Source organism: Somniosus microcephalus, chromosome 4 (assembly GCF_052327205.1).
Source record: "Somniosus microcephalus isolate GS21.2 chromosome 4, FLI_Smic_1.0, whole genome shotgun sequence".
NCBI classification, from domain to species: domain Eukaryota; kingdom Metazoa; phylum Chordata; class Chondrichthyes; order Squaliformes; family Somniosidae; genus Somniosus; species Somniosus microcephalus.
In genome coordinates, this window is record NC_140990.1 from 28,586,083 (window position 1) to 28,612,307 (window position 26,225).

A 26,225-nucleotide genomic window follows, 5' to 3' on the forward strand; every position below is an offset into this window, starting at 1 on the left:
CTCTCCACCACTGGGGTTTTCCTCACCTCGTGTCTGGGTCTGTTGTAGACTCATTGATAGAGATTGATCGCTGTGATTAGTCAACAACTCCATTATCATTGTATCATGGGACTCCCAGGATGGTAGAAGGCCAATTAGATCAGAACCGAAATAATCCAGAGTAAGAAAGGAGAAACGGCCCAAAAATGGAGCAGTCAGTAACAGGACATCAATCAGTCTCCTCTTATCATGGAGTCAGCACAGACTCAACACAAAGTGTGATTGAAACAAAGATGATTTATTTGACATTTATCCAGAATATTAATCTCCAGCCCAGTTATAGGGTTATAAACATCAGCAGAAACAAACCCCAACTGATAGAATGAACATGGTTCAGTCCTGGATGTCATTAACAGCCGCAATAACAGCAGAATCCAACCTCTGCAGTCGGTCGTGAACTCGCTGGTGTCTCAGTAAGGAGGATGACTGAGTGAATCCCTTCCCACACACGGAGCAGGTGAACGGCCTCTCCCCGGTGTGAACTCGCTGGTGTGTCAGCAGGTTGGATGAATCAGTGAATCCCTTCCCACACATGGAGCAGGTGAATGGCCACTCCCCAGTGTGAACAGGTTGGTGTGCCAGCAGGTTGTAGGAAGCCGTGAATCCCTTCCCACACGTGGAGCAGGTGAACGGTCTGTCTCCAGTGTGAACTCGCTGGTGTGTCAGCAGGTAGGATGAATCACTAAATCTTTTCCCACATACAGAGCAGGTGAACGGCCTCTCCCCAGTGTGAGTGCGTTGGTGTTTCAGCAGACCACTTGTGCTTTTAAAGCTCTTCTCACAGTCAGAACATTCAAAAGGTCTCTCATCCGTGTGAACATGTCGGTGTTCGGTGAGGTGGGATGACTGAGTGAATCCCTTCCCACACACAGAGCAGGTGAACGGTCTCTCCCCGGTGTGAACTCGCTGGTGTGTCAGAAGGTCGGATAAATCAGTGAATCCCTTCCTGCACTCAGTGCACATGAATGGCCTCTCCCCAGTGTGAAATCGCTGGTGTCTCAACAGGTGGGATGATCGGGTGAATCCCTTCCCACACACGGAGCAGATGAACGGCCTCTCCCCAGTGTGAGTGCGTTGGTGTTTCAGCAGGTGCTGTTTGCTTTTAAAGCTCTTCTCACAGTCAGAACATTGAAACGGTCTCTTATCAGAGTGAACAAGTTGGTGTGTCAGAAGGTGGGACGAACAAGTGAATCCCTTCCCACACACGGAGCAAGTGAACGGCCTCTCCCCAGTGTGGGTGCGTCGGTGTATCAATAAATCCTTTTTATTTTTAAAGCACTTCTCACAGTCAGAACAATTAAAAGGTTTGTTATCAGAGTGAACAAGTTGATGTGTCAGAAGGTGGGATGACTGAGTGAATCCCTTCCCACACATGGAGCAGGTGAACGGCCTCTCCCCAGTGTGAACTCGTTGGTGTGTCAACAGATCCTTTGTGCTTTTAAAGCTCTTCTCACAGTCAGAACATTTAAAAGGTCTCTTATCAGTGTGAACTCGCTGGTGTGTCAGGAGGGTTGATAAAGCAGTAAATCCCTTCCCACATTCAATGCAGGTGAACGGTCGCTCTCCAGTATGAACTCTCTGGTGTGTATAGAGGCTGGATGACTGAGTGAATCCCTTCCCACACACGGTGCAGGTAAATGGCCTCTCCCCAGTGTGAGTGCGTCGATGAGTTTCCAGCTCAGATGGGTAATTGAATCCCTTCCCACAGTCCCCACATTTCCACGGTTTCTCCATGGTGCGGGTGTCCTTGTGTCTCTCCAGGTCGGACGATCAGTTGAAGCCTCGTTCACACACACAACACGTGTACAGTTTCTCCCCGCTGTGAAAGGGGTGATATTTTTCAGGCTGTGTAACTGGTTGAAGCTCTTTCCACAGTCAGTGCACTGGAACACTCTCACTCGGGTGTGTGTGTCTCGGTGCCTTTCCACTCACGCTGATGTTTGAAATCTTTCCCCACAGACAGAACAGACAAACATTTCTCCTTCCACATTCAAGGACTGATGATATTCGGGTCCTGATGAATGGAGTGACTCTGTCAGATCTTGATGTGGTTTGGTTTGAGTTTGCGGTGTGTAAATGCTGCCCTTCTCACAGCCTGTAAAAGGAGATTACAAAAGCCATCACTGTGAGTCCAAGATAGAAATTGACAAGATTCTCTCCTCCTGGTTCCTGGCCAAGGGGGCCGCGCATGCGCCCTGCTGCCCCCTGAGCCTCTCAAGATGGCGGCCGTCACCCCGGGCTTGTCACTGGGAGAAAGCCCCGCAGCTGCCGCCCCGCTCGGGGCAAACGCCCGGCCCGGAGGCTCTTGTTCGGGGCCTGAGGCCCACCCCGGGTGTTTATAAAGTCTCCCCGCCGGTTCTATTGCTCCCCTGCGCTCCGCCGTCTCCTCCCCGCTCCGGAATCTTCTCTCCACCTTCCGCCGCCATCACCCGACTGGCGGCACTGCGCACGCGCAGAACCCGCCCCGCACCGAGCTCTCCCCGCGCCTGCCCACACCAGGCCCTGCAGCATTGATAGGGCCTATTCTCGCGCGCGGAGTGTTCTGGGTAACAACCATCGCCATTTTAGGTCAACAGCAAGGTGGCAGAAAAGTGAGTGGAATAGCTGAAGACAGAGATAACTTTGGAGGAGGGACTACGAGGAGGATAAGCGGTGTGGCACAGAGCTGGAGAATCTACTAAACGGAGTGGCTTGCTAAACAGAGTGGTAAGGGGAATTTGGTGAGAATGGGAATTGGATGCTGAGGGGGAAGGAGGTGCTCAGTAATTTAAACCAGGAGCAACAGTAAAGAATAAATAATCGCACCGGAGGACACAGAAAAAGTGGTTATAATCAACACACAGCAGAGCAAATTAACATAATTATATCGGTAAGAATATAGATATCCCTTTGTGTGGGTAGAGGATTGGCTATCTAACAGAAGGCAGAGAGTTGGGATAAATGGTTCATTCTCAGACTGGCAATCAGTAACTAGTGGTGTTCCGCAGGGGTCGGTGCTGGGTCCCCAACTCTTTACAATCTATATTAACGATTTGGAGGAGGGGACCGAGTGTAACATATCAAAGTTTGCAGATGATACTAAGATGGGAGGGAAAGTAGTGAGTGAGGACATAAAAAACCTGCAAGGGGACCTAGACAGGCTAAGTAAGTGGGCAGAGATTTGGCAGATGGAATACAATACTGGAAAGTGTGAGGTTATGCACTTTGGCAGGAAAAATCGTAGAGCAAGTTATTATCTTAATGGCAAGAAACTGGAAAGTACTGAAGTACAAAGGGATCTGGGGGTCCTGGTGCACGAAACTCAAAAGGTTAGTATGCAGGTGCAGCAAGTGATTAAGAAGGCCAATGGAATGTTGGCTTTCATTGCTAGGGGGATAGAATATAAAAATAGGGAGGTATTGCTTCAGTTGTACAAGGTATTGGTGAGACCGCACCTGGAATACTGCGTACAGTTTTGGTGTCCATACTTAAGAAAGGACATACTTGCTCTCGAGTCAGTGCAAAGAAGGTTCACTCGGTTAATCCCGGGGATGAGGGGATGGACATATGAGGAGAGGTTGAGTAGATTGGGACTCTACTCATTGGAGTTTAGAAGAATGAGAGGCGATCTTATTGAAACATATAAGATTGTGAAGGGATTGGATCGGGTGGATGCGGAGAGGATGTTCCCGATGATGGGTGAAACTAGAACTAGGGGGCATAGTTTTGAATAAGGGGCTGCTCTTTCAAAACTGAGATGAGGAGGAACTACTTCACTCAGAGGGTGGTAGGTCCATGGAATATGCTGCCCCAAAAAGCTGTAGAAGCTACATCATTACATAAATTTAAAACAGAAATAGACAGTTTCCTAGAAGTAAAGGGAATTAAGGGTTACGGGGAGCGGGCAGGAATTTGGACATGAGTCTAGGTTCGGATCGGTCATGGCCCTGTGGGTAGCAGAGCGGGCCCAGGGGCCGTGTAGCCTGATCCTGCTCCTATTTCGTGTGTCTAATTCTGTTAGATTCAGGAGATGGTTCTGTGATAGTAGATTGGCGGTTAGGATCAGATCAGCCATGATCTTATTGAATGGCGGAGCAGGCTCGAGGGGCCGATTGGCCTACTCCTGCTCCTATTTCTTATGTTCTTATGTGTGTTTAGTCTCTTTAGTGGTTAGTGTTAAGCTTGACTTAGTAAGAATTTATTAGTGCAAGTAACTGTAAGTCAAAGGAAAACGAGGTAATTGATTAAATTCTAACTGCTTTTAAAGATGCTCATAACTGATAAATAGCGAAGTAATTAATCACAGTTCAAGAGGTAAACTACAGAAAGCAAAAAATGAATTCATTCATTCATTAATAAAGACCAGGCAGTGTGTGGGGATTGTAGTATGTGGGAGTTTGTGAACGAGACTGTCCCAGACGGCCACATCTGCAGCAAATGTCTCTGCGTCATGACATTCCAGCTTAGAGTCAGTGAGTTGGAGTCCGAGCTAGAGACACTCCGACATATAAGGGAGGAGCAGGAATTACTGGATAATTTACTCCAGTACAGTCACACACCAGAAGAAAGCACAGGTGCAGGAAGGGGAGAGTGTGACTGTCAGTCAGCCAGGTAAGGGGAATGTAGGAGAAGTAGTGAAGGAAGTCCAGCAGACACGGCTCCTGTCCAACAGGTACAAAGTACTCAATACCTGTGAGGATCAGGAGAAAGACTGGGAAGGACAGCTAGAATGCTGCCTGAGGCACCATGGAACAGGAGGCTGTCCAAGGGGTGGAGGAGCAGAGTGGAAACATTGTCGTATAGGGGATTCTATAATTAGAAGGATAGATAGTTGTCTTTACAGTCAGGATCGAGAGTCCCGAAGGGTGTGTTACTTTTCTGTTGTCAGGATAAGGGACATCTCAAAATGGCTGGAAATGAATCTGGACACCAAATCCAGGGACCACTTACACTGAGACACCAAATCCAGGGACCACTTTTACTGAGACTATAAATGGAAATCAGAGAGCCTCAGTATGGAGAACGGTCATGGTGGTGAAAAGTGCTCCAGTGAGGGCGAAAGGTGGGTAATAGATGAAGATATGACGGTGGAATCAGATGGTGACAGGTTATTTTCAGAAGCCCTTTTCAGGCAGGCTAATGATTGTGATGTAACCAGCCCAACACCTGGATCCGCCAGTTCTTGTCCCCAAATCCCAAAGTGTATGTCTTTTTCTGAGAACTGTCGAGATGTGAAAGAAGGGAAAAAATCAGGCTCCAGCCAGAAAGAATGTTCCTTGAATGAACAATTCATGAGGCTGTTTCGTGAGTCGTCTGTGTGAGGTTAAAAAACATGAAATGAAAAAGATGCATCCAGTGACACCTGTATTGTTAATAATGGTTTCTAACCCTAATCACTAACTCCCAAGTCTAACATCCAAGTGACTACCCCCAACCACTAGCCCCAATCATAACCAATAACCACGAGCCCCAACCACTAACCCCAATCCTAACCAATAACCACGAGCCCCAACCACTAACCCCAATCCTAACCAATAACCAGTGGCCCCAACCACTAACCCCAATCCTAACCAATAACCAGTGGCCCCAACCACTAACCCCAATCCTAACCAATAACCACTGGCCCCAACCACTAACCCCAATCCTAACCAATAACCACTAGCCCCAGCCACTAACCCCAACCACTGATCCCAATCCTAACCAATAACCACGAGTCCCAACCACTAACCCCAATCCTAACCAATAAGCACTAGTCCCAACCACTAACCCCAAACCTAACCAATAACCACTGGCCCCAACCACTAACCCCAATCCTAACCAATAACCACTAGCCCCAGCCACTAACCCCAATCCTAACCAATAACCACTAACCCCAATCCTAACCAATAACCACTAACTCCAACCACTAACCCCAATCCTAACCAATAACCACTGGCCTCAACCACTAACCCCAATCCTAACCAATAACCACTGGCCCCAACCACTAACCCCAATCCTAACCAATAACCCCAACTGTTGTATCCGTGTGTTAATAGAGACACTGAAGACAGGAGTTGGTTTCACAGGTGTTTACTGAACAAAGTCTGGAGGGGAACTAACTGATACAACATAATATACAGGCTTATATAGCCCGAGTGGCCATTACCGGCATTACAGTACACAGGGGGCTCTTAAAGGCACATACACTACACCAACCACTAACCCCAATCCTAACCAATAACCACTAACCCCAACCACTAACCAATAACCACTAACTCCAATCCTAACCAATAACCACTAACACCAACCACTAACCCCAATCCTAACCAATAACCACGAGCCCCAACCACCAACCCCAATCCTAACCAATAACCACTAACCCCAATCCTAACCAATAACCACTACCACTAACCCCAATCCTAACCAATAACCAAGAGCCACAAACACTAACCCGTAAGCCTACACCCTAACCCCAGCCCCTAACAACGGATCATTGACAGGGATCAATGGAGGAGCTAAAGACATGATAAAGGAAGTATTTGAAACAATTATCTCGATTAAAGAAATAGTGCAAGGTATGTTAGTAACAAGAAATTAAATCAACTAGACCATCAAGCTCAGAAATTACTATTACAAAGATCAGAACCTTTCAAAGGTTATCACATGTAGTACATGTGGAGGAGTTTTACTAACTTGAATCCACAAAGGGTAATACAGATAATAACAGATTTCAAAACTTATGCAAGATAGTTCTATAAAGCTATGGTTCAAAGGAATTGCAGCTGAGTGTACTCTTTTGTGCTAACAAATAAACTGTAGCTTAACTTAAAACATTAAAGGAAACTTAATAATTAAATTAACATTCATTACCTGTGGTGATAAGCACTCCAGTCCCTGCGGTGTGCAGATGAGTGTACTCTTTTGTAGGGACCATAAACAAATAAACTGTAACTTAAAAAACCATTAAATGAAACTTAACAAATTAAATTAAAATTGTGTTGGCCGGGGTGATGATGCACTCTAGTCCACGCAACGTCCACCAGTCGCAGAAGGCCTCGAGCCTGCCGGCGGACTCCGCGTGCTCCATCTCCAGGGCCACCAGGAGAGAGGCAGGCAGTCGGGCCGAACGACCCCCTCGACTGCCCGCTGCCTGGACCAGTTGATGGCAGATGAGTGTAATTGAGACACTACAGTTCATTCTATGACACCCACAAGTTGTGTACTCAAACGGAGCAAGCTTGGGGTTTGATGTGGTGGAAGGCGAACGAGATGAGAACGGAAATAATCTAGAGTAAGAAAAGGCCCAAAAATTAAACAGTCCGGAGGAATCAAATATTTGACACACTGTGTGTTTGAAACAAGCTGATTTATTCACTGAAATAACAAGAGAAAATGCTGGAAATACTCAGCAGGCCAGGCAGCATCCATGGAGAGAGAAACAGAGTTAACGTTTCAGGCCTGGGACCCTTCATCAGAACTGGAAAAAGCTGGAGATGTAACAGATATTACTAAGGTAAGAGGCAGGAAAGTTGTCCTGGGTGGATCTGAAACACGAAGGGTGGAAGTTCAGTTGGAATCCACGTGGAATAAGTCAGAACCGGAGACAGTTGCTGAGGAAAGAGATGTTGCTGTGAAACCGAGTCTTGGAAAATGTTGCAAATGGGGATGGCAAAATCATACAGCATGAAAAATGGGAGCAGAGGTTAAAGTTTGAAATTGTTGAACTCAATGTTGAGTCCAGAAGGCTGTAAAGTGCCTAATCGAAAGATGAGGTGCTGTTCCTCGAGCTTTATTTATTCACTATTTATACAGAATATTAATCTCCAGCGCAGGTACAGGGGTTATTAAGATCAGCAGAAACAAACCATAACTACTAGAATGAACATGGTTCAGTCCTCAATCCGATCACAGTAAATCATGTTCCATTCACTAATCTGGTCTTTCAATGGGGGCTTTTACCCAGCATTCCCCGCGGTGGACCACATGCCGCACCCAGACGACAAGACCCAGTGCGCACGTGCGGGGAGGGGGCCGGTATATTGAGCATGCGCAGTGCAGTCCTGGAGATAGAAACATAGAAGATAGGAGCAGGAGTAGGCCATTCGGCCCTTCGAGCCTGCTCCGCCATTCAATGTGATCATGGCTGATCATCCAAATTCAGTACCCTGTCCCTGCCTTTTCCCCATATCCCTTGATCCCTTTAGCCTCAAGAAATATATCCAACTCTTTCTTGAATATATTTAATGAACTGGCCTCCACCGCCCTCTGTGGCAGAGAATTCCACAGGTTCACCACTCTCTGGGTGAAGAAATTCCTCCTCATTTCAGTCCTAAATGGCTTACCCCTTATCCTTAGACTATGACCCCTGGTTCTGGACTCCCCGGCCATCAGAAACATCCTTCCTGCATCTAGTCTGTCCAGGCCTGACAGAATTTTATAGGTTTCGATGAGATCCCCTCTCAATCTTCTAAACTCCAGTGAGTATAAGCCCAATCGACACAATCTCTCCTCATACGTCATTCCTGCCATCCCAGGTATCAGCCTGGTGAATCTTCGCTGCACTCCCTCCATGGCAAGAACGTCCTTCCTCAGGTAAGGTGACCAAAACTGCACACAATACTCAAGGTGCGGTCTCACCAAGGCCCTGTACAACTGTTGCAAGACATCCTTGTTTCTGTACTCGAACCCTCTTGCTACGAAAGCCAACATACCATTTGCCTTCTTAACCGCCTGCTGCACCTGCATGCTTACCTTCAGCGACTGGTGCACAAGTACACCCAGGTCTCTTTGCACTTCCCCTTCTCCCAATCTATTGCCATTCAAATAATAATCTGCCTTCCTGTTTTTGCCAACAAAGTGGATAACCTCACATTTATCCACATTATAGTGCATTTGCCATGTTTCTGCCCAATCACCCAACCTGTCCAAATCGTACTGGAGTTTCCCGACATCCTCCTCGCAGCTTACCCTCCCACCCAGCTTTGTGTCGTCTGCAAATTTGGAGATATTACATCCAATTCCCTCGTCCAGATAATTAATATATATTGTGAACAGCTGGGGTCCTAGGACCGATCCTTGCGGTACCCCACTCGTCACTGCCTGCCACTCGGAAAACGACCCGTTTATTCCAACTCTTTGCTTTCTGTCCGCCAACCAGTTCTCTATCCAAGTCAATACCTTGCCCCCAATCCCATGTGCCTTAATTTTGCACGCTAATCTCTTATGTGGGACCTTATCGAAAGCCTTCTGAAAGTCCAAATACACCACATCCACTGGTTCTCCCTTAACTATTTTACCAGTTACATCCTCAAAAAATTCCAGTAGATTAGTCAAGCATGATTTACCTTTTGTAAATCCATGTTGACTTTGTCCGATCCTGTCACTGCTTTCCAAGTGCTCTGCTATTACATCTTTTATAATAGACTCTAGCATTTTCCCCACTACCGATGTCAGGCTTACCGGTCTATAATTCCCCCTTTTTTCTCTACCACCTTTTTTGAATAGTGGGGTAACATTAGCCACCCTCCAATCCATGGGTACCGTTCCAGAGTCTATTGAGTTCTGGAAGATGACCAGTAATGCATCTACTGTCTCTAGGGCCACTTCCTTAAGTACCCTGGGATGTAGACCATCAGGCCCTGGGGATTTATCGGCCTTCAGTCCCATCAATTTTCCTAACACCATTTTCCTACAAATACTGATTTCTTTCAGTTCCTCCCTTTCATCAGACCCTATGTTCCCCGGCATCTCTGGGAGGTTATTTGTGTCCTCCTTTGTGAAGACAGAACGAAAGTATGTATTTAGTTGGTCTGCCATTTCCTTGTTTCCCATTATAAATTCCCCTGATTCTGACTGTAAGGGACCTACGCTTGACTTCACCAATCTTTTTCTCTTCACATATCTATTAAAGTTTTTACAGTCAGTTTTTATGTTCCCTGCTAGCTTACTCTCATATTCTATTTTCCCTTTCTTAATTAATCCCTTTGTCCTTCTTTGTTGACTTCTAAACTGCTCCAAATCCTCAGGATTATTGCTTTTTCTAGCCAATTTATATGTCCTCTCCTTGGATCTTATGCTATCCCTAATTTCCCTTGTTAGCCACGGTTGAGTCACATTTTTTGTTTTATTTTTATGCCAAACTGGGATGAACAAATTCTGTAGCTCATCCATTCGGTCTTTGAATGTTTGCCATTGCCTATCCACCGTCAACCCTTTGAGCGCCATTCCCCAATCAATCCTACCCAACTCGCTCCTCAGACCATCGTAGTTTCCTTTATTTAAATTGAGGACCCTTGTCTCTGAGTCAACTACTTCATTCTCCATCTTAATGAAGAATTCTATCATATTATAATCGCTCTGACCCAAGGGGCCTCGTACAACAAGATTGCTAATTAATCCTTTCTCGTTACATAATACCCAGTCTAAGATGGCCTGATCTCTGGTTGGTTCCTTGACATATTGGTCCAGGAAACCATCCCGTAAACACTCCAGGAATTCCTCCTCCACAGTATTGTTACTAATTTGGTTGGCCCAATCTATATGTAGATTAAAGTCACCCATGATGACTGCTGTGCCCTTACTGCACGCTTCTTTAATTTCCCTTTAAATGCCATCCCCAACCTCCACCTTACTGTTTGGAGGTCTATATACCACTCCCACTAATGTGTTTTTCCCCTTAGTATTTCTCAATTCTACCCAGATTCCACATCATCAGAGCTAATATCCTTCATTACAACTGTATTAATCCCTTCTTTAACCAGTAATGCTACCCCACCTCCCTTTCCTTTTTGCCTATCTTTCCTGAATATCGAATACCCCTGGATGTTGAGTTCCCAGTCTTGGCCATCCTTGAGCCACGTTTCTGTAATCCCAACCAAATCGTATTCGTTTACCTCTATTTGCGCAGCCAATTCATCCACCTTATTACAAATGCTCCTCGCATTAAGACACAAAGGCCTAGAAATTCAGTGGCCTGCGCCACCAGTTTGCGCCCAAAGAGGGCTTTTGCGCCTCTGGCCACAACCACCGCGATATTTAGCGGGGCGCTAATGGCGGCGTTAGCCTGTAGCGCTGCGCCGCCACCGATGACGTCATCGGTGTGCGCAGCGCCCCGCTACCGCCCCGAGCGCCATATTAGGTCGCAGCCGCCTCTTCCGCACCGGCCGCAAACAGCGACCGGTACACAGGGGCCTACCTGTGGCGGTAGTGGGGCAAGTTAAGGTGGAGGTGCGGCCGGCCAGTTTTTCGGCGGCCGCCTGCCCGCACCTCCGTCCCCGGCCTCCTACACCCCCCCCCCCGCAACCGCGGCATTGCCGGCTGTTTCCCGAGAGCCCGGCACTTCTCCTTGGTGCCGGGCTCATTTGCCGGCACTCGCGAGCAGGGATCGCGCTGTTGCAGGCACCTCCCCCTTAAGAGTGGGAGGACGGCCTGCAGTACCGCAGGCTGCCGTGCCGCAGCGGGTGGCGCTGCGGCACTTTGCGCGCCGATATTCAGTTTCAGCGCCCCAAGCGGGGCGCCGAAACCCTTGTTTAGCGGCCGGCTTCCACTTGGGGCGCTGAAACTGAATATCCCCCTGGCGCAAGTGGCTCCGTGCGCAGCGGTAATTCCGGCGCCCATACTGAATTTTTAGCCCAAAGCCTTCAGGCTTGTTTTTTTAACGCTCTTAGACCTATTAGAATTATTATTTACTGTGGCCACGTTTGATTTAAACCATTGATTTCTCTGACTGCCACTTTTGTTTTTCTCCTTCCTATCTTTTGCTTTTATCCCTGTTTTCCTTTCCTCTGTCTCCCTGCTCAGGTTCCCAACCCCCTGCCATTTTAGTTTAAACCCCCCTAAACAGTGCTAGCAAACCTCCCCGCAAGGATATTTGTCCCGCTCTGGTGCAGGTGCAACCCGTCCGACTTGTACAAGTCCCACCTTTCCCAGAAGCAGGCCCAGTGATCCAGGAAACTAAAGCCCTCCCTCCTGCACCAACTCTTTAGCCACGCATTCATCTGCTCTATCCTCCTATTCCTATACTCACTAGCACGTGGCACCGGGAGTAATCCAGAGATTACAACCTTTGAGGTCCTGCTCTTTAATCTGCTACCTAGCTCCCTAAATTCTTGTTGCAGGACCTCATCCCTCTTCCTACCTATGTCGTTGGTCCCAATGTGAACCACGACCTCTGCCTGTTCACCCTCCCCCTTCAGAATGCCCTGCAGCCCATGGATGGAGAAGAGCTGAAGCTGGGAGCGCGATGGTGGAGCGGGTAAGAATCGCGATGGAGGGGAGTAATGGACTGGTAGGTGGGAGGGGAGACTTCATAAACAACTCATGCAGGAGGCAAGCCCCTAATAATAACCTGAAGGTCCGGTGTTTGCAGTTGCGGGGATTTCTTTCCCTTACAGGCCCAGGTTAACGGCAGCCATCTTTGTAAAGGTGGGCGGAAAGTTTCAGTGCGACGTCACCCTATGCCTGAGACAAAAAGCCTTGTGTCCAATAAGGGGAATAAAGGCCCACAGCCTCCCCTGGCCCCGGGCCCTGAACAAGGGACTGGAGAAACTCGCTGCCCTGCGGATCAGATAATCAGCCGGCGCCCCTCGGGCTCCCCGATTGGTTGGAAGACCCGCCGCCGGCTCGCTCCACCAGCCCCGCCCCGCTCGCTCCCAATTGGTCGGAACCTCCCGTCAATCAGGCCACGGGCCCGGGTCACGTGACCCGAGGAGATCAAGGACGCCGCTCGGTCCGGGGCCTCGCGGGCTCTCAGGTTTTTCTATTTCTCTTTATTCTCTCCCGATCCACCCCTCGCGATTCTCCACCCACTCGGAGCGGAGAAAACTCACTTTGCGTCACGGATCGCGACTCTGTAACCGACACCAAGGCCTTTCCCCGGAATGCCCCGCGCCGACTCTGTCCGACAGGATCCGAGTGCGCAGGCGCAGCTGATTGGGGGGAGGGGGTTGGTCTCCTCTGGGCATGCGCGGTTATTACCCTTGGTGACCGGGAGGGGTCGCTGTGCCGGACTCGGCCCAAACCGCCGCGACGTGTGCGCATGCGCGGGCTCATGGCTGTCAATCAACCATCAGCTAGAAGAGGGCGCTGGTGAGACTAGTGAAGAAAGACTTGCATTTATATAGCGCCTTTCACCACCAGCGGATGTCCCAAAGCGCTTTACAACCAATGAAGTACTTTTTGAAGTGCAGTTACTGTTATAATGTAAACAAAGAAACATAGAAGATAGGAGCAGGAATAGGCCATTCGGCCCCTCGAGCCTGCTCCGCCATTCAATGAGATCATGGCTGATCATCCAAATTCAGAACCCTGTCCCTGCCTTCTCCCCATATCTCTTGATCCCTTTAGCCTTAAGAAATATATCCAACTCCTTCTTGAATATATTTAATGAATTGGCCTCTGCAGCCTTCTGTGGTAGAGAATTCCACAGGTTCACCACTCTCTGGGTGAAGAAATTCCTCCTCATCTCTGTCCTAAATGGCTTACCCCTTATCTTTAGACTGTGACCCCGGTTCTAATGTAGGAACCGCGGAAGTCAGTAAGCGCACAGCAAGCTCCCACAAACAGCAATGTGATAATGACCAGATAATCTATCTTTTTGTTGTGTTAATTGAGGGATAAACATTGGCTAGGAGACTGGGGGATAATTCCCCTGCTCTTTCCCACATTATAACAGTGACTACACTCCAAAAGTACCTCATTGGCTGTAAAGCACTTCAAGACGTCTGCTGATCATGAAAGGCACTATATAAATGCAAGCCTGTCTTTCTCGAAATAGTGCCATGGGATCTTTTATATCCACCTGAGAGAGCAGACAGGGCCTCAGTTTAACGTCTCATCCAAAAAACGACACCTCCGACACTGCCGCACTCGCTCAGCACTGCACTAGAGTGTCAGCCTGGATTTTTGTGCTCAAGTCTCTGGAGAGGGACTTGAACCCACAACTTTCTGACTCAGAGGTGAGAGTGCTACCAACTGAGCCACTGGCTGACACTAAAGAACAAGCAGTTCTGACGAAAGGTCATCGACCTGAAACGTTAACTCTGTTTCTCTCTCCACAGATGCTGCCTGACCTGCTGAGTATTTCCAGCATTTTCTGTTTTTATTAAAGAAACGAGGGAGTGATTGCTGACAGGAAGAATGTTCGGTTGTCCTGCGCATGCGCACCTCCCCGGCGGCTGAGGTGAAACACCAACTCGCCACCACCTGAGCCGTGCACACGTACCAGATGTTGCGGCTCCGCATGCGCAGCCCGTGTTCCAACCGCGGGGTTTTGTGTGCTGAGCATGCGCGTTGCGGACCAATCGGGATGGGCGATTGTGGAGCAGGAGGGAGAGCGCGGGGGCCATGAGCACATGCGCGGGACTCGGTGTCAACAGAGCACTTTCTGGAGCGTGGGGGCTTGTGGGTATTACAGCTGCCATTACTTTTGATCCTTTCAACCAACCTGTGCAGCAGCTGGAGCTTTAAAATCAGCTTCACTGCCCCTAGGTTCGGAAAGGGGAAAATTAAACAACAGTTTGCCTATGATCCTTTTCTGAACTCAATTTACAGGGTTATAGAAGTGGAGCAGTTACAGGTGGGAAGCTCAGACCAAACATCACGTCAAGATCTGACAGAGGCACTCGATTCGTCAGGACCTGAATATCATCGGCCATTGCACATGGAAGGAGAAAGCAGCGATCGCAGCGATGACAAACCGCACAAGTGTTCGGTGTGTGGACGCGGATTCAGCCAATTGCCTGACCTGGTGAGACACGTGCACCGTCACACCGGGGAGAAACCGGGTAAAGGTGGGGACGGCGGAAAGGGATTCAGTTCCCCGTCTGCAATAGAAGTTCTATGGCGAAGTCACACCAGGGACAGTCTGTTCACCTGCTCCGTGTGTGGAAAGGGATTTGTTTGTTCATCCCACCTGCAAACACCAGCGAGTTCACACTGGGGAGAGACCATTTCAGTGTTCTGACTGTGGGAAAAGCTTTAAAAGCCCCGGGGATCTGAAGAAACACCAGCTTGTTCACACTGATGTGAGACCCTTTAACTGTCCTGACTGTGGGAAGAGTTTTAAAAGCCCCCGGGAGCTCAAGCAACACCAGTGAGCTCACACTGGGGAGAGGACATTCACCTGCTCCGACTGTGGGAAGGGATTCACTCAGACAGCCAACCTGCAGAGACACCAGCGCCTCCACACTGGGGAGAGGCCATTCACCTGCTCCATGTGTGGGAAGGGATTCAGTGAGTCATCCAACCTGCAGACACACCAGCTTGTTCACACTGACGAGAGATCCTTTAAATGTTCTGACTGTGGGAAGAGCTTTAAAAGCCCCCAGGAGCTGAAGGGACAGTGTCTCCTACACACTGGGGAGAGACCGTTCACCTGCTCCATGTGTGGGAAGGGATTCTTGAAATCCCTGGGGAGCTCAAGCAACACCAGCGAGTTCACACTGCAGAGAGGCTGTTCACCTGCTCCATGTGTGGGAAGGGATTCACTGTGTCATCCGCCCTCCTGTCACACCAGCTTGTTCACGCTGATGAGAGACCCTTTAAATGTTCTGACTGTGGGAAGAGCTTTAAAAGCCCCCAGGAGCTGAAGAGACACCAGCTTGTTTACACTGGGGAGAGACCATTTAACTGTTCTGAGTGTGGGAAGAGCTTTAAAAGCTCCTGGGAGCTGAAGAGACACCGGCTCCTCCACACTGGTGAGAGACCGTTCACCTGCTCCGTGTGTGGGAAGGGATTCACTCAGTCATCCACCCTTCTGTCACACCAGCTTGTTCACACTGACGAGAGACCCTTTAAATGTTCTGACTGTGGGAAGAGTTTTAAAAGCTCGAAGAGCCTTAAGAGTCACCAGCGTCTTCACACTGATCATAGAATCTAACAGCACAGAAGGAGGTGATTCGGCCCATCGTGTCTGTGCCGGCTCTTTGAAAGTGCTGTCCAATTTAGTCCCAAACCCCAGTTTTATCCCCAGAACTCTGCAAACTAGTCCTCTTCAAGTACATGTCCAATTACCGTTTGGCAGTTCCTGTGGAACCTGACTCCAGCATCCTTTCAGATGGTGCGTTCCAGATCTTAACAACCCTCTGTGTGAAAACAATTCTCCTCATTCCCCTCTAGTTCTTTTAGCAACTATTTTAAATCTGTGACCTTTGGTTACCGACCCACTTGCCAGAGTGAACAGTTTCTCCCTACTTGCTCGATCAAAACCCCTCATCATTTTGAACACCTCTATTAGGTCTCCTCTTAACCTTCTCTGCTCTAAGGGGAACAATCCCAGCTTCTCCAATCTCTCCACATAACTGAAGTCCCTCATCCCTGGTACCATCCTGGTCAACCTCCTCTGTACCCTCTCCAAGGCCTTGACATCCTTCCTAAAGTGTGGTGCCCAGAACTGTACACAAGACTCCAGCTGAGGCCAAAACCCTGCAGCTGCACAAAACCCTGGTTAGACCACACCTGGAGTACTGTGAGCAGTTCTGGGCACCACACCTTAGGAAGGATATATTGGCCTTGGAGAGAGTGCAGCGTAGGTTTACCAGAATGATACCCGGACTCCAAGGGTTAAGTTACGAGGAGAGATTACACAAATTGTTGTATTCCCTGGAGTTTAGAAGGTTAAGGTGTGATCTGATTGAAGTTTTCAGGATATTAAGGGGAACAGATAGGGTAGATAGAGAGAAACTATTTCCGCTGGTTGGGGATTCTAGGACTGGGGGCATAGTCTAAAAATTAGAGCCAGACCTTTCAGGAGTGAAATTAGGAAACACTTCTACACACAAAGGGTGGTAGAAGTTTGGAACTCTCTTCCACAAACAGTCATTGATGCGAGATCAATTGTTCATTTTAAATCTGAGATTGATAGGTTTTTGTTACCCAATGGTATTAAGGGATATGGGCCAAAGGCGGGTGTATGGAGTTAGGTCACAGATCAGCCTGATAATCTACATACTAGGGTACTTAAGGAAGTGGCCCTAGAAATAGTAGATGCATTGCTGATCATCTTCCAACATTCGATGGAATCTGGAACAGTACCCATGGATTGGAGGGTAGCTAATGTTACCCCACTATTCAAAAAAGGTGGTAGAGAGAAAACGGGGAATTACAGGCCGGTAAGCCTGACATCGGTAGTGGGGAAAATGCTAGAGTCTATTATAAAAGATGTAATAGCAGAGCACTTGGAAAACAGCGACAGGATCGGACAAAGTCAACATGGATTTACAAAAGGTAAATCGTGCTTGACTAATCTACTGGAATTTTTTGAGGATGTAACTGGTAAAATAGATAAGGGAGAACCAGTGGATGTGGTGTATTTGGACTTTCAGAAGGCTTTCGATAAGGTCCTGCAGAAGAGATTAGCGTGTAAAGTTAAGGCACATGGGATTGGGGGCAAGGTATTGACTTGGATAGAGAACTGGTTGGCAGATAGAAAGCAAAGAGTTAGAATAAATGGGTCTTTTTCCGAGTGGCAGGCAGTGACTAGTGGGGTACCGCAGGGATCGGTCCTTGGACCCCAGCTATTCACAATATATATTAATGATCTAGACAAGGGAACTAGATGTAATATCTCCAAATTTACAGACGACACAAAGCTGGGTGGGCGTGTATGCTGTGAGGAGGATGCCGAGAAACTACAGGATGATTTGGACAGGTTGGGTGATTGGGCAGAAGCATGGCAGATGCAATATAACGTGGATAAATGTGAGGTTATCCACTTTGGTGGCAAAAACAGGAAGGCAGATTATTATCTGAATGGCAATAGATTGGGAGAAGGGGAAGTGCAAGGAGACCTGGGTGTCCTTGTGCACCAGTCGCTGAAGGTAAGCATGCAGGTGCAGCAGGCGGTTAAGAAGGCAAATGGTATGTTGGCCTTCATAGCGAGAGGGTATGAGTAGAGGAACAAGGATGTCTTGCTGCAGTTGTACAGGGCCTTGGTGAAACCACATCTTGAGTATTGTGTGCAGTTTTGGTCGCCTTATCTGAGGAAGGACGTTCTTGCCATGGAAGGAGTTCAGCGAAGATTCACCAGGCTGATACCTGGGATGGCAGGAATGACGTATGAGGAGAGATTGGGTCGATTGGGCTTGTACTCGCTGGAGTTTAGAAGAATGAGAGGGGATCTCATTGAAACTTATAAAATTCTGGCAGGACTGGACAGACTAGATGCAGGGAGGATGTTCCCGATGGTCGGGGAATCCAGAACCAGGGGTCACAGTCTAAGGATAAGGGGTAGGCCTTTTAGGACAGAAATGAGGAGGAATTTCTTCACCCACAGAGTGGTAAACCTGTGGAATTCTCTACCACAGAAGGCAGTAGAGGCCAATTCATTAAATATATTCAAGAAGGAGTTGGATATATTTCTTAAGGCTAAAGGGATCAAGGGGTATGGGGAGAAAGCAGGGACCGGGTACTGAACTTGGATGATCAGGCATGATCACATTGAATGGCCTACTCCTGTCCTATGTTCCTAGTGATTTGTAAAGGTTTAGTGTAACTTCCTTGTTTTTGTATTCAATGGCCCTATTTGCAAAGCCAAGTATCCCATACGCTTTCTGAACCGCCTCACCAACTTGCCGTGGCACTTTCAAAGATTTGTGAATATGGACCCCCAGGTCCCTCTGCTCTTGAACCCTCTGAAAATAGTCCCATTCAGATTACACGGCCTTTCCCTGTTGTTTCTCCCAAAGAGCATCACTTCACACTTATCCTCATTTAATTTCATCTGCCTTGTGTCTGCTCATTTCACTCTCTGTCCTTCTGAAGTCTGCTACTACTATGCTCACTATTTACTACGTTGCCAAGTTTTGTATCATCCATAAACTTCAACATTGTACACCTATACCCAAGTCCAGGCCATTTATATATAAAACAAGAAAAGCAATGGTCCTAATACCGACCCCTGGGGGAACCCACTGCATACTTCCCTGCAGTCAGAAAAACATCCCTCAGCACTGTCTCCTCTCCCTTAGCCAATTATATACCCAAATTACCATCATCCCTTTAATTCCCTGTGCTTCTATTTTCCGAGTAAGTCTCTTATGTGGTATTTTATCAAATGCCTTTTGAAAGTCCATATATACAACATCTACTGCACTACCTTCATCAACCCTCTGTTACTTCATCAAATAACTCAATCAGTTTAGTCAGACACAATTTACTTTTAACAAATCCATACTGGCTGCCCCTTATTAACCCATGCTTCTCCAAGTGAGAATTAATTTTGTCCTTGACAATGGTCTCTCGACGTTCACCCGTCACTGACATTAGACTGATTGGCCTGTAGTTACCAGGTTTATCCCTCTCCCCTTTTTTAAACAGGGGTGTAACATTTGCAATCCTCCAGTCTTCTGGCACCACTCCCATATATCTGAGGGAGATTGAAAGATTGTGGTCAGAGCTTCTGCTATCTCCACCCTAGCTTCCCTCAGCAATCTAGGATGCATCACATCTGGACCGGGTGACTTGATAACATTGAGTGATGACAACCTATTTAGCACCTCCTTTCTATCCATTTTTATCCTGTCCAATTTCTCTACTCCCCCCTCCTCTACTGCGACATTAACTTCATCCTCTTCTTTTGTGAAGACAGATGCTAAGTATTCATTCAGTACCTCAGCCACGCCCTCTGCCTCCGTATGATGAGCTGCTATTTGGTCCCTAATTGGCCCCACCGTTCCTTTAACTATCCTTTTACTTTTGATATGTTTATAAAAGATTTTTGGGCTCCCTTTTACGTTACCCACTAATCTTTTCTCATATTCTCTCCCTTGTGTCAGCTGTGGCTCAGTGGGTAGCACTTTCAGCCTCTGAGACAGAAGGTTGTGGGTTCAAGTCCTGACACTCGGCTGACATTCCAGTGCAGTGCTGAGGGAATGCTGCACTGTCGGAGGTGCCCTCTTTCTGATGAGACTTTAAACTGAGATCCCGTCTGCTCTCTCAGTTGGATGTAAAAGATCCCATGGCACTATTTGAAGAAGAGTAGGGGAGTTATCCCTGGTGTGTTGGCCAATATTTATCCCTCAACCAACATAACAAAAACAGATTACCTGGTTATTATCACATTGCTGTTTGTGGGAGCTTGCTGTGCACAAATTGGCTGCCCTGTTTCCCACATTACAACAGGGACTTTGAGATATCTGGTGGTCGTGAAAGGCGCTATATAAATGCAAATCTTTCTTTCATATATCCTTTTTCAATTTTCCCCCACTCTCTGTATTCTCCTGGTTTTTGACTGTATTCTGTACCTGACATTTGTCGTAAACCTCCTTTTTGTGTTTTATTCTAATCTCTGCATCCTTTGTCATCCAGGGAGCTCGAGCTTTGGACGCCCCATCTTTCCTCCTTATGGGAATATGCTTGGTTTGCACCCGTGTCAAATTCTGTTTTATAACGTTCCCGTGAAGCGCGTTGGGACATTTTACTACATTAAATACGTTTTATAAATACAAATCGTTGTTACTGTCTGAAACTAACAAATTCCACAGAGGAAAATAACAATTTTTTTACTCCGAAATATTAAATATTTTGTTCCACGGGGTTTATCTGCTTTTACTCATGAATTTAAAAAGTCTCTATTGAAACCTGAGCCAGTGTGTTGTGAGACAAAGAGCCTTGTATCCAATAAGGGGAATAAAGGTCCACAACCTCCTCTGGCCCCGAGCCCTGAACAAGGGACTGGAGAAACTCGCTGCCCTTCGGATCAGACAATCAGCCGGCGCTAGTCCCGCCCCTCGGGCTCCCCGATTGATTGGAGGACCCGCCGCCGGCTCGCTCATCCAGCCCCGCCCCGCTCGCTCCCTATTGGTCGGAAGTTCCCGTCAATCAGGCCGTGGACCCGGGTCACCTGTCCATGGGGCGATGACGTCACTGGGGCACCGGTCACGTGTCTCTGAGGAAGTCTGACCTGCTCCGTTCGCTTTCCGGGACCCTCGGACTCCCAGGTTTGTGTTTACCGTCATTTATTTCCCCGTCCCTCTCCGCTCGTCCGACCAGCTGAAAAAACTCGCTTTCCGCCGCTAATTCCGACTCTTCAACCGTTAACGACCGTTACCCAGAGCCCCTGAACATGCGCACTAGCAGTTGGTCCTGGGACTCTGCCCCTGAGCATGCCCACTAGCAGCTGGTCCTGGGACTCTGCCCCTGAGCATGCGCACTAGCAGCTGGTCCTGGGGCTTTGCCCCTGAGCATGCCCACTAGCAGCTGGTCCTGGGACTCTACCCCTGAGCATGCGCACTAGCAGCTGGTCCTGGGACTCTGCCCCTGAGCATGCCCACTAGCAGCTGGTTCTGGGACTCTGCTGTCCCTGAGCATGCGCACTAGCAGCTGGTTCTGGGACTCTGGGCCCCTGAGCATGCTCACTAGCAGCTGGTCCTGGGACTCTGCCCCCCTGAGCATGCCCACTAGCAGCTGGTTCTGGGGCACTCCTGCCCCTGAGCATGCCCACTAGCAGCTGGTCCTGGGACTCCGCTGCCCCCTGAGCATGCCCACTAGCAGCTGGTCCTGGGACTCTGCTGCCCTGAGCATGCCCACTAGCAACTGGTCCTGGGACTCCGCCCCTGAGCATGCCCACTAGCAGCTGGTCCTGGAACTCTGCCCCTGAGCATGCGCACTAGCAGCTGGTCCTGGGACTCCGCCCCTGAGCATGCGCACTAGCAGCTGGTTCTGGGACTCTGCCCCTGAGCATGCCTACTAGCAGCTGGTTCTGGGACTCTGCTGCCCCTGAGCATGCCCACTAGCAGCTGGTCCTGGGACTCTGCTACCCTGGGCATGCCCACTAGCAGCTGGTCCTGGGACTCTACCCCTGAGCATGCCCACTAGCAGCTGGTCCTGGGACTCTGCTGCACCTGAGCATGCCCACTAGCAGCTGGTCCTGGGACTCTGCCCCTGAGCATGCGCACTAGCAGCTGGTCCTGGGACTCTGCCCCTGAGCATGCGCACTAGCAGCTGGTCCTGGGACTCTGCCCCTGAGCATGCCCACTAGCAGCTGGTTCTGGGACTCTGCTGTCTCTGAGCATGCGCACTAGCAGCTGGTTCTGGGACTCTGGGCCCCTGAGCATGCTAACTAGCAGCTGGTCCTGGGACTCTGCCCCCTGAGCATGCCCACTAGCAGCTGGTTCTGGGACACTCCTGCCCCTGAGCATGCCCACTAGCAGCTGGTCCTGGGACTCCGCTGCCCCCTGAGCATGCCCACTAGCAGCTGGTCCTGGGACTCTGCTGCCCTGAGCATGCCCACTAGCAACTGGTCCTGGAACTCTGCCCCTGAGCATGCGCACTAGCAGCTGGTCCTGGGACTCCGCCCCTGAGCATGCGCACTAGCAGCTGGTTCTGGGACTCTGCCCCTGAGCATGCCTACTAGCAGCTGGTTCTGGGACTCTGCTTCCCCTGAGCATGCCCACTAGCAGCTGGTCCTGGGACTCTGCCCCTGAGCATGCCTACTAGCAGCTGGTTCTGGGACTCTGCTGCCCCTGAGCATGCCCACTAGCAGCTGGTCCTGGGACTCTGCTACCCTGGGCATGCCCACTAGCAGCTGGTCCTGGGACTCTGCTGTCCCTGAGCATGCACACTAGCAGCTGGTTCTGGGACTCTGCCCCTGAGCATGCGCACTAGCAGCTGTTCCTGGGACCCTGCTGCCCCTGAGCATGCGCACTAGCAGCTGTTCCTGGGACCCTGCTGCCCCTGAGCATGCGCACTAGCAGCTGGTCCTGGGACACTGCCCCTGAGCATGCCCACTAGCAGCTGGTTCTGGGACTCTGCTGCCCCTGAGCATGCCCACTAGCAGCTGGTCCTGGGACTCTGCTACCCTGGGCATGCCCACTAGCAGCTGGTCCTGGGACTCTACCCCTGAGCATGCGCACTAGCAGCTGGTCCTGGGACTCTGCCCCTGAGCATGCCCACTAGCAGCTGGTTCTGGGACTCTGCTGTCCCTGAGCATGCGCACTAGCAGCTGGTTCTGGGACTCTGGGCCCCTGAGCATGCTCACTAGCAGCTGGTCCTGGGACTCTGCCCCCCTGAGCATGCCCACTAGCAGCTGGTTCTGGGGCACTCCTGCCCCTGAGCATGCCCACTAGCAGCTGGTCCTGGGACTCCGCTGCCCCCTGAGCATGCCCACTAGCAGCTGGTCCTGGGACTCTGCTGCCCTGAGCATGCCCACTAGCAACTGGTCCTGGGACTCCGCCCCTGAGCCTGCCCACTAGCAGCTGGTCCTGGAACTCTGCCCCTGAGCATGCGCACTCGCAGCTGGTCCTGGGACTCCGCCCCTGAGCATGCGCACTAGCAGCTGGTTCTGGGACTCTGCCCCTGAGCATGCCTACTAGCAGCTGGTTCTGGGACTCTGCTGCCCCTGAGCATGCCCACTAGCAGCTGGTCCTGGGACTCGGCCCCTGAGCATGCCTACCAGCAGCTGGTTCTGGGACTCTGCTGCCCCTGAGCATGCCCACTAGCAGCTGGTCCTGGGACTCTGCTACCCTGAGCATGCCCACTAGCAGCTGGTTCTGGGACTCTGCTGCCCCTGAGCATGCCCACTAGCAGCTGGTCCTGGGACTCTGCTACCCTGGGCATGCCCACTAGCAGCTGGTCCTGGGACTCTACCCCTGAGCATGCCCACTAGCAGCTGGTCCTGGGACTCTGCTGCCCCTGAGCATGCCCACTAGCAGCTGGTCCTGGAACTCTGCCCCTGAGCATGCGCACTAGCAGCTGGTCCTGTGACTCCGCCCCTGAGCATGAGCACTAGCAGCTGTTCCTGGGACCCTGGTGCCCCTGAGCATGCGCACTAGCAGCTGGTCCTGGGACTCCGCTGCCCCTGAGCATGCGCACTAGCAGCTGGTCCTGGGACTCTGCTGCCCCTGAGCGTGCCCACTAGCAGCTGGTCCTGGAACTCTGCCCCTGAGCATGCGCACTAGCAGCTGGTCCTGTGACTCCGCCCCTGAGCATGAGCACTAGCAGCTTTTCCTGGGACCCTGCTGCCCCTGAGCATGCGCACTAGCAGCTGGTCCTGTGACTCTGCCCCTGAGCATGCCCACTAGCAGCTGGTTCTGGGACTCTGCTGCCCCTGAGCATGCCCACTAGCAGCTGGTCCTGGGACTCTGCTACCCTGGGCATGCCCACTAGCAGCTGGTCCTGGGACTCTACCCCTGAGCATGCCCACTAGCAGCTGGTCCTGGGACTCTGCTGCACCTGAGCATGCCCACTAGCAGCTGGTCCTGGGACTCTGCCCCTGAGCATGCGCACTAGCAGCTGGTCCTGGGACTCTGCCCCTGAGCATGCGCACTAGCAGCTGGTCCTGGGACTCTGCCCCTGAGCATGCCCACTAGCAGCTGGTTCTGGGACTCTGCTGTCCCTGAGCATGCGCACTAGCAGCTGGTTCTGGGACTCTGGGCCCCTGAGCATGCTCACTAGCAGCTGGTCCTGGGACTCTGCCCCCTGAGCATGCCCACTAGCAGCTGGTTCTGGGACACTCCTGCCCCTGAGCATGCCCACTAGCAGCTGGTCCTGGGACTCCGCTGCCCCCTGAGCATGCCCACTAGCAGCTGGTCCTGGGACTCTGCTGCCCTGAGCATGCCCACTAGCAACTGGTCCTGGAACTCTGCCCCTGAGCATGCGCACTAGCAGCTGGTCCTGGGACTCCGCCCCTGAGCATGCGCACTAGCAGCTGGTTCTGGGACTCTGCCCCTGAGCATGCCTACTAGCAGCTGGTTCTGGGACTCTGCTTCCCCTGAGCATGCCCACTAGCAGCTGGTCCTGGGACTCTGCCCCTGAGCATGCCTACTAGCAGCTGGTTCTGGGACTCTGCTGCCCCTGAGCATGCCCACTAGCAGCTGGTCCTGGGACTCTGCTGTCCTTGAGCATGCGCACTAGCAGCTGGTTCTGGGACTCTGCCCCTGAGCATGCGCACTAGCAGCTGTTCCTGGGACCCTGCTGCCCCTGAGCATGCGCACTAGCAGCTGTTCCTGGGACCCTGCTGCCCCTGAGCATGCGCACTAGCAGCTGGTCCTGGGACACTGCCCCCCTGAGCATGCCCACTAGCAGCTGGTTCTGGGACTCTGCTGCCCCTGAGCATGCCCACTAGCAGCTGGTCCTGGGACTCTGCTACCCTGAGCATGCGCACTAGCAGCTGGTCCTGGGACTCTGCCCCTGAGCATGCCCACTAGCAGCTGGTTCTGGGACTCTGCTGTCCCTGAGCATGCGCACTAGCAGCTGGTTCTGGGACTCTGGGCCCCTGAGCATGCTCACTAGCAGCTGGTCCTGGGACTCTGCCCCCCTGAGCATGCCCACTAGCAGCTGGTTCTGGGGCACTCCTGCCCCTGAGCATGCCCACTAGCAGCTGGTCCTGGGACTCCGCTGCCCCCTGAGCATGCCCACTAGCAGCTGGTCCTGGGACTCTGCTGCCCTGAGCATGCCCACTAACAACTGGTCCTGGGACTCCGCCCCTGAGCATGCCCACTAGCAGCTGGTCCTGGAACTCTGCCCCTGAGCATGCGCACTAGCAGCTGGTCCTGGGACTCCGCCCCTGAGCATGCGCACTAGCAGCTGGTTCTGGGACTCTGCCCCTGAGCATGCCTACTAGCAGCTGGTTCTGGGACTCTGCTGCCCCTGAGCATGCCCACTAGCAGCTGGTCCTGGGACTCTGCCCCTGAGCATGCCTACTAGCAGCTGGTTCTGGGACTCTGCTGCCCCTGAGCATGCCCACTAGCAGCTGGTCCTGGGACTCTGCTACCCTGAGCATGCCCACTAGCAGCTGGTTCTGGGACTCTGCTGCCCCTGAGCATGCCCACTAGCAGCTGGTCCTGGGACTCTGCTACCCTGGGCATGCCCACTAGCAGCTGGTCCTGGGACTCTACCCCTGAGCATGCCCACTAGCAGCTGGTCCTGGGACTCTGCTGCCCCTGAGCATGCCCACTAGCAGCTGGTCCTGGGACACTCCTGCCCCTGAGCATGCCCACTAGCAGCTGGTCCTGGGACTCTGCTGCCCTGAGCATGCCCACTAGCAGCTGGTCCTGGGACTCTGCTGCCCCTGAGCATGCCCACTAGCAGCTGGTCCTGGGACACTGCCCCTGAGCATGCCCACTAGCAGATGGTCCTGGGACTCCGTGGCCCCCTAGCATGCGCATTCTAAACCCCAACAAGAGCGGCGCATGCGGACTTAGAGGTGCCTGGAGAGGAATCTGTCATTTGCCTTTGATCAATAACCCTCATGGTCTTGAAGACCTCCATCAAGCTGGCCCTCATCCTTCACT

At 50.9% G+C, this 26,225-nt stretch overlaps 2 protein-coding genes across 4 annotated transcripts in view; one reads left to right on the forward strand and one right to left on the reverse strand.

Annotated features, from left to right (window-relative positions):
• LOC147118479 (uncharacterized) overlaps positions 1-26,225 on the reverse strand; it is a 76,752-nt gene that overhangs the window by 1,284 nt on the left and 49,243 nt on the right. Inside the window, 4 exon segments of the mRNA XM_085983917.1 lie at positions 253-383; positions 385-1,773; positions 1,776-1,919; positions 1,921-2,127. Coding sequence (XP_085840043.1) covers positions 253-383; positions 385-1,773; positions 1,776-1,919; positions 1,921-2,127 — 1,871 coding nt within the window.
• LOC147118480 (uncharacterized) lies at positions 12,200-20,442 on the forward strand. Of its 3 annotated transcripts, none has more exons than XM_085984449.1 (3): positions 12,200-12,250; positions 14,548-14,743; positions 20,302-20,442. In XM_085984449.1, the coding sequence occupies exons 1-3, from the start codon at positions 12,207-12,209 to the stop codon at positions 20,392-20,394; spliced, it is 333 nt and encodes a 110-aa protein (XP_085840575.1). In that variant the 5' UTR covers positions 12,200-12,206; the 3' UTR covers positions 20,395-20,442. The 3 variants fall into 3 exon arrangements, 2 of the variants coding, with proteins under 2 accessions (XP_085840575.1, XP_085840576.1); XM_085984450.1 differs by having other exon boundaries at positions 12,209-12,283; XR_015077916.1 differs by lacking the exon at positions 12,200-12,250 and adding an exon at positions 12,647-12,748.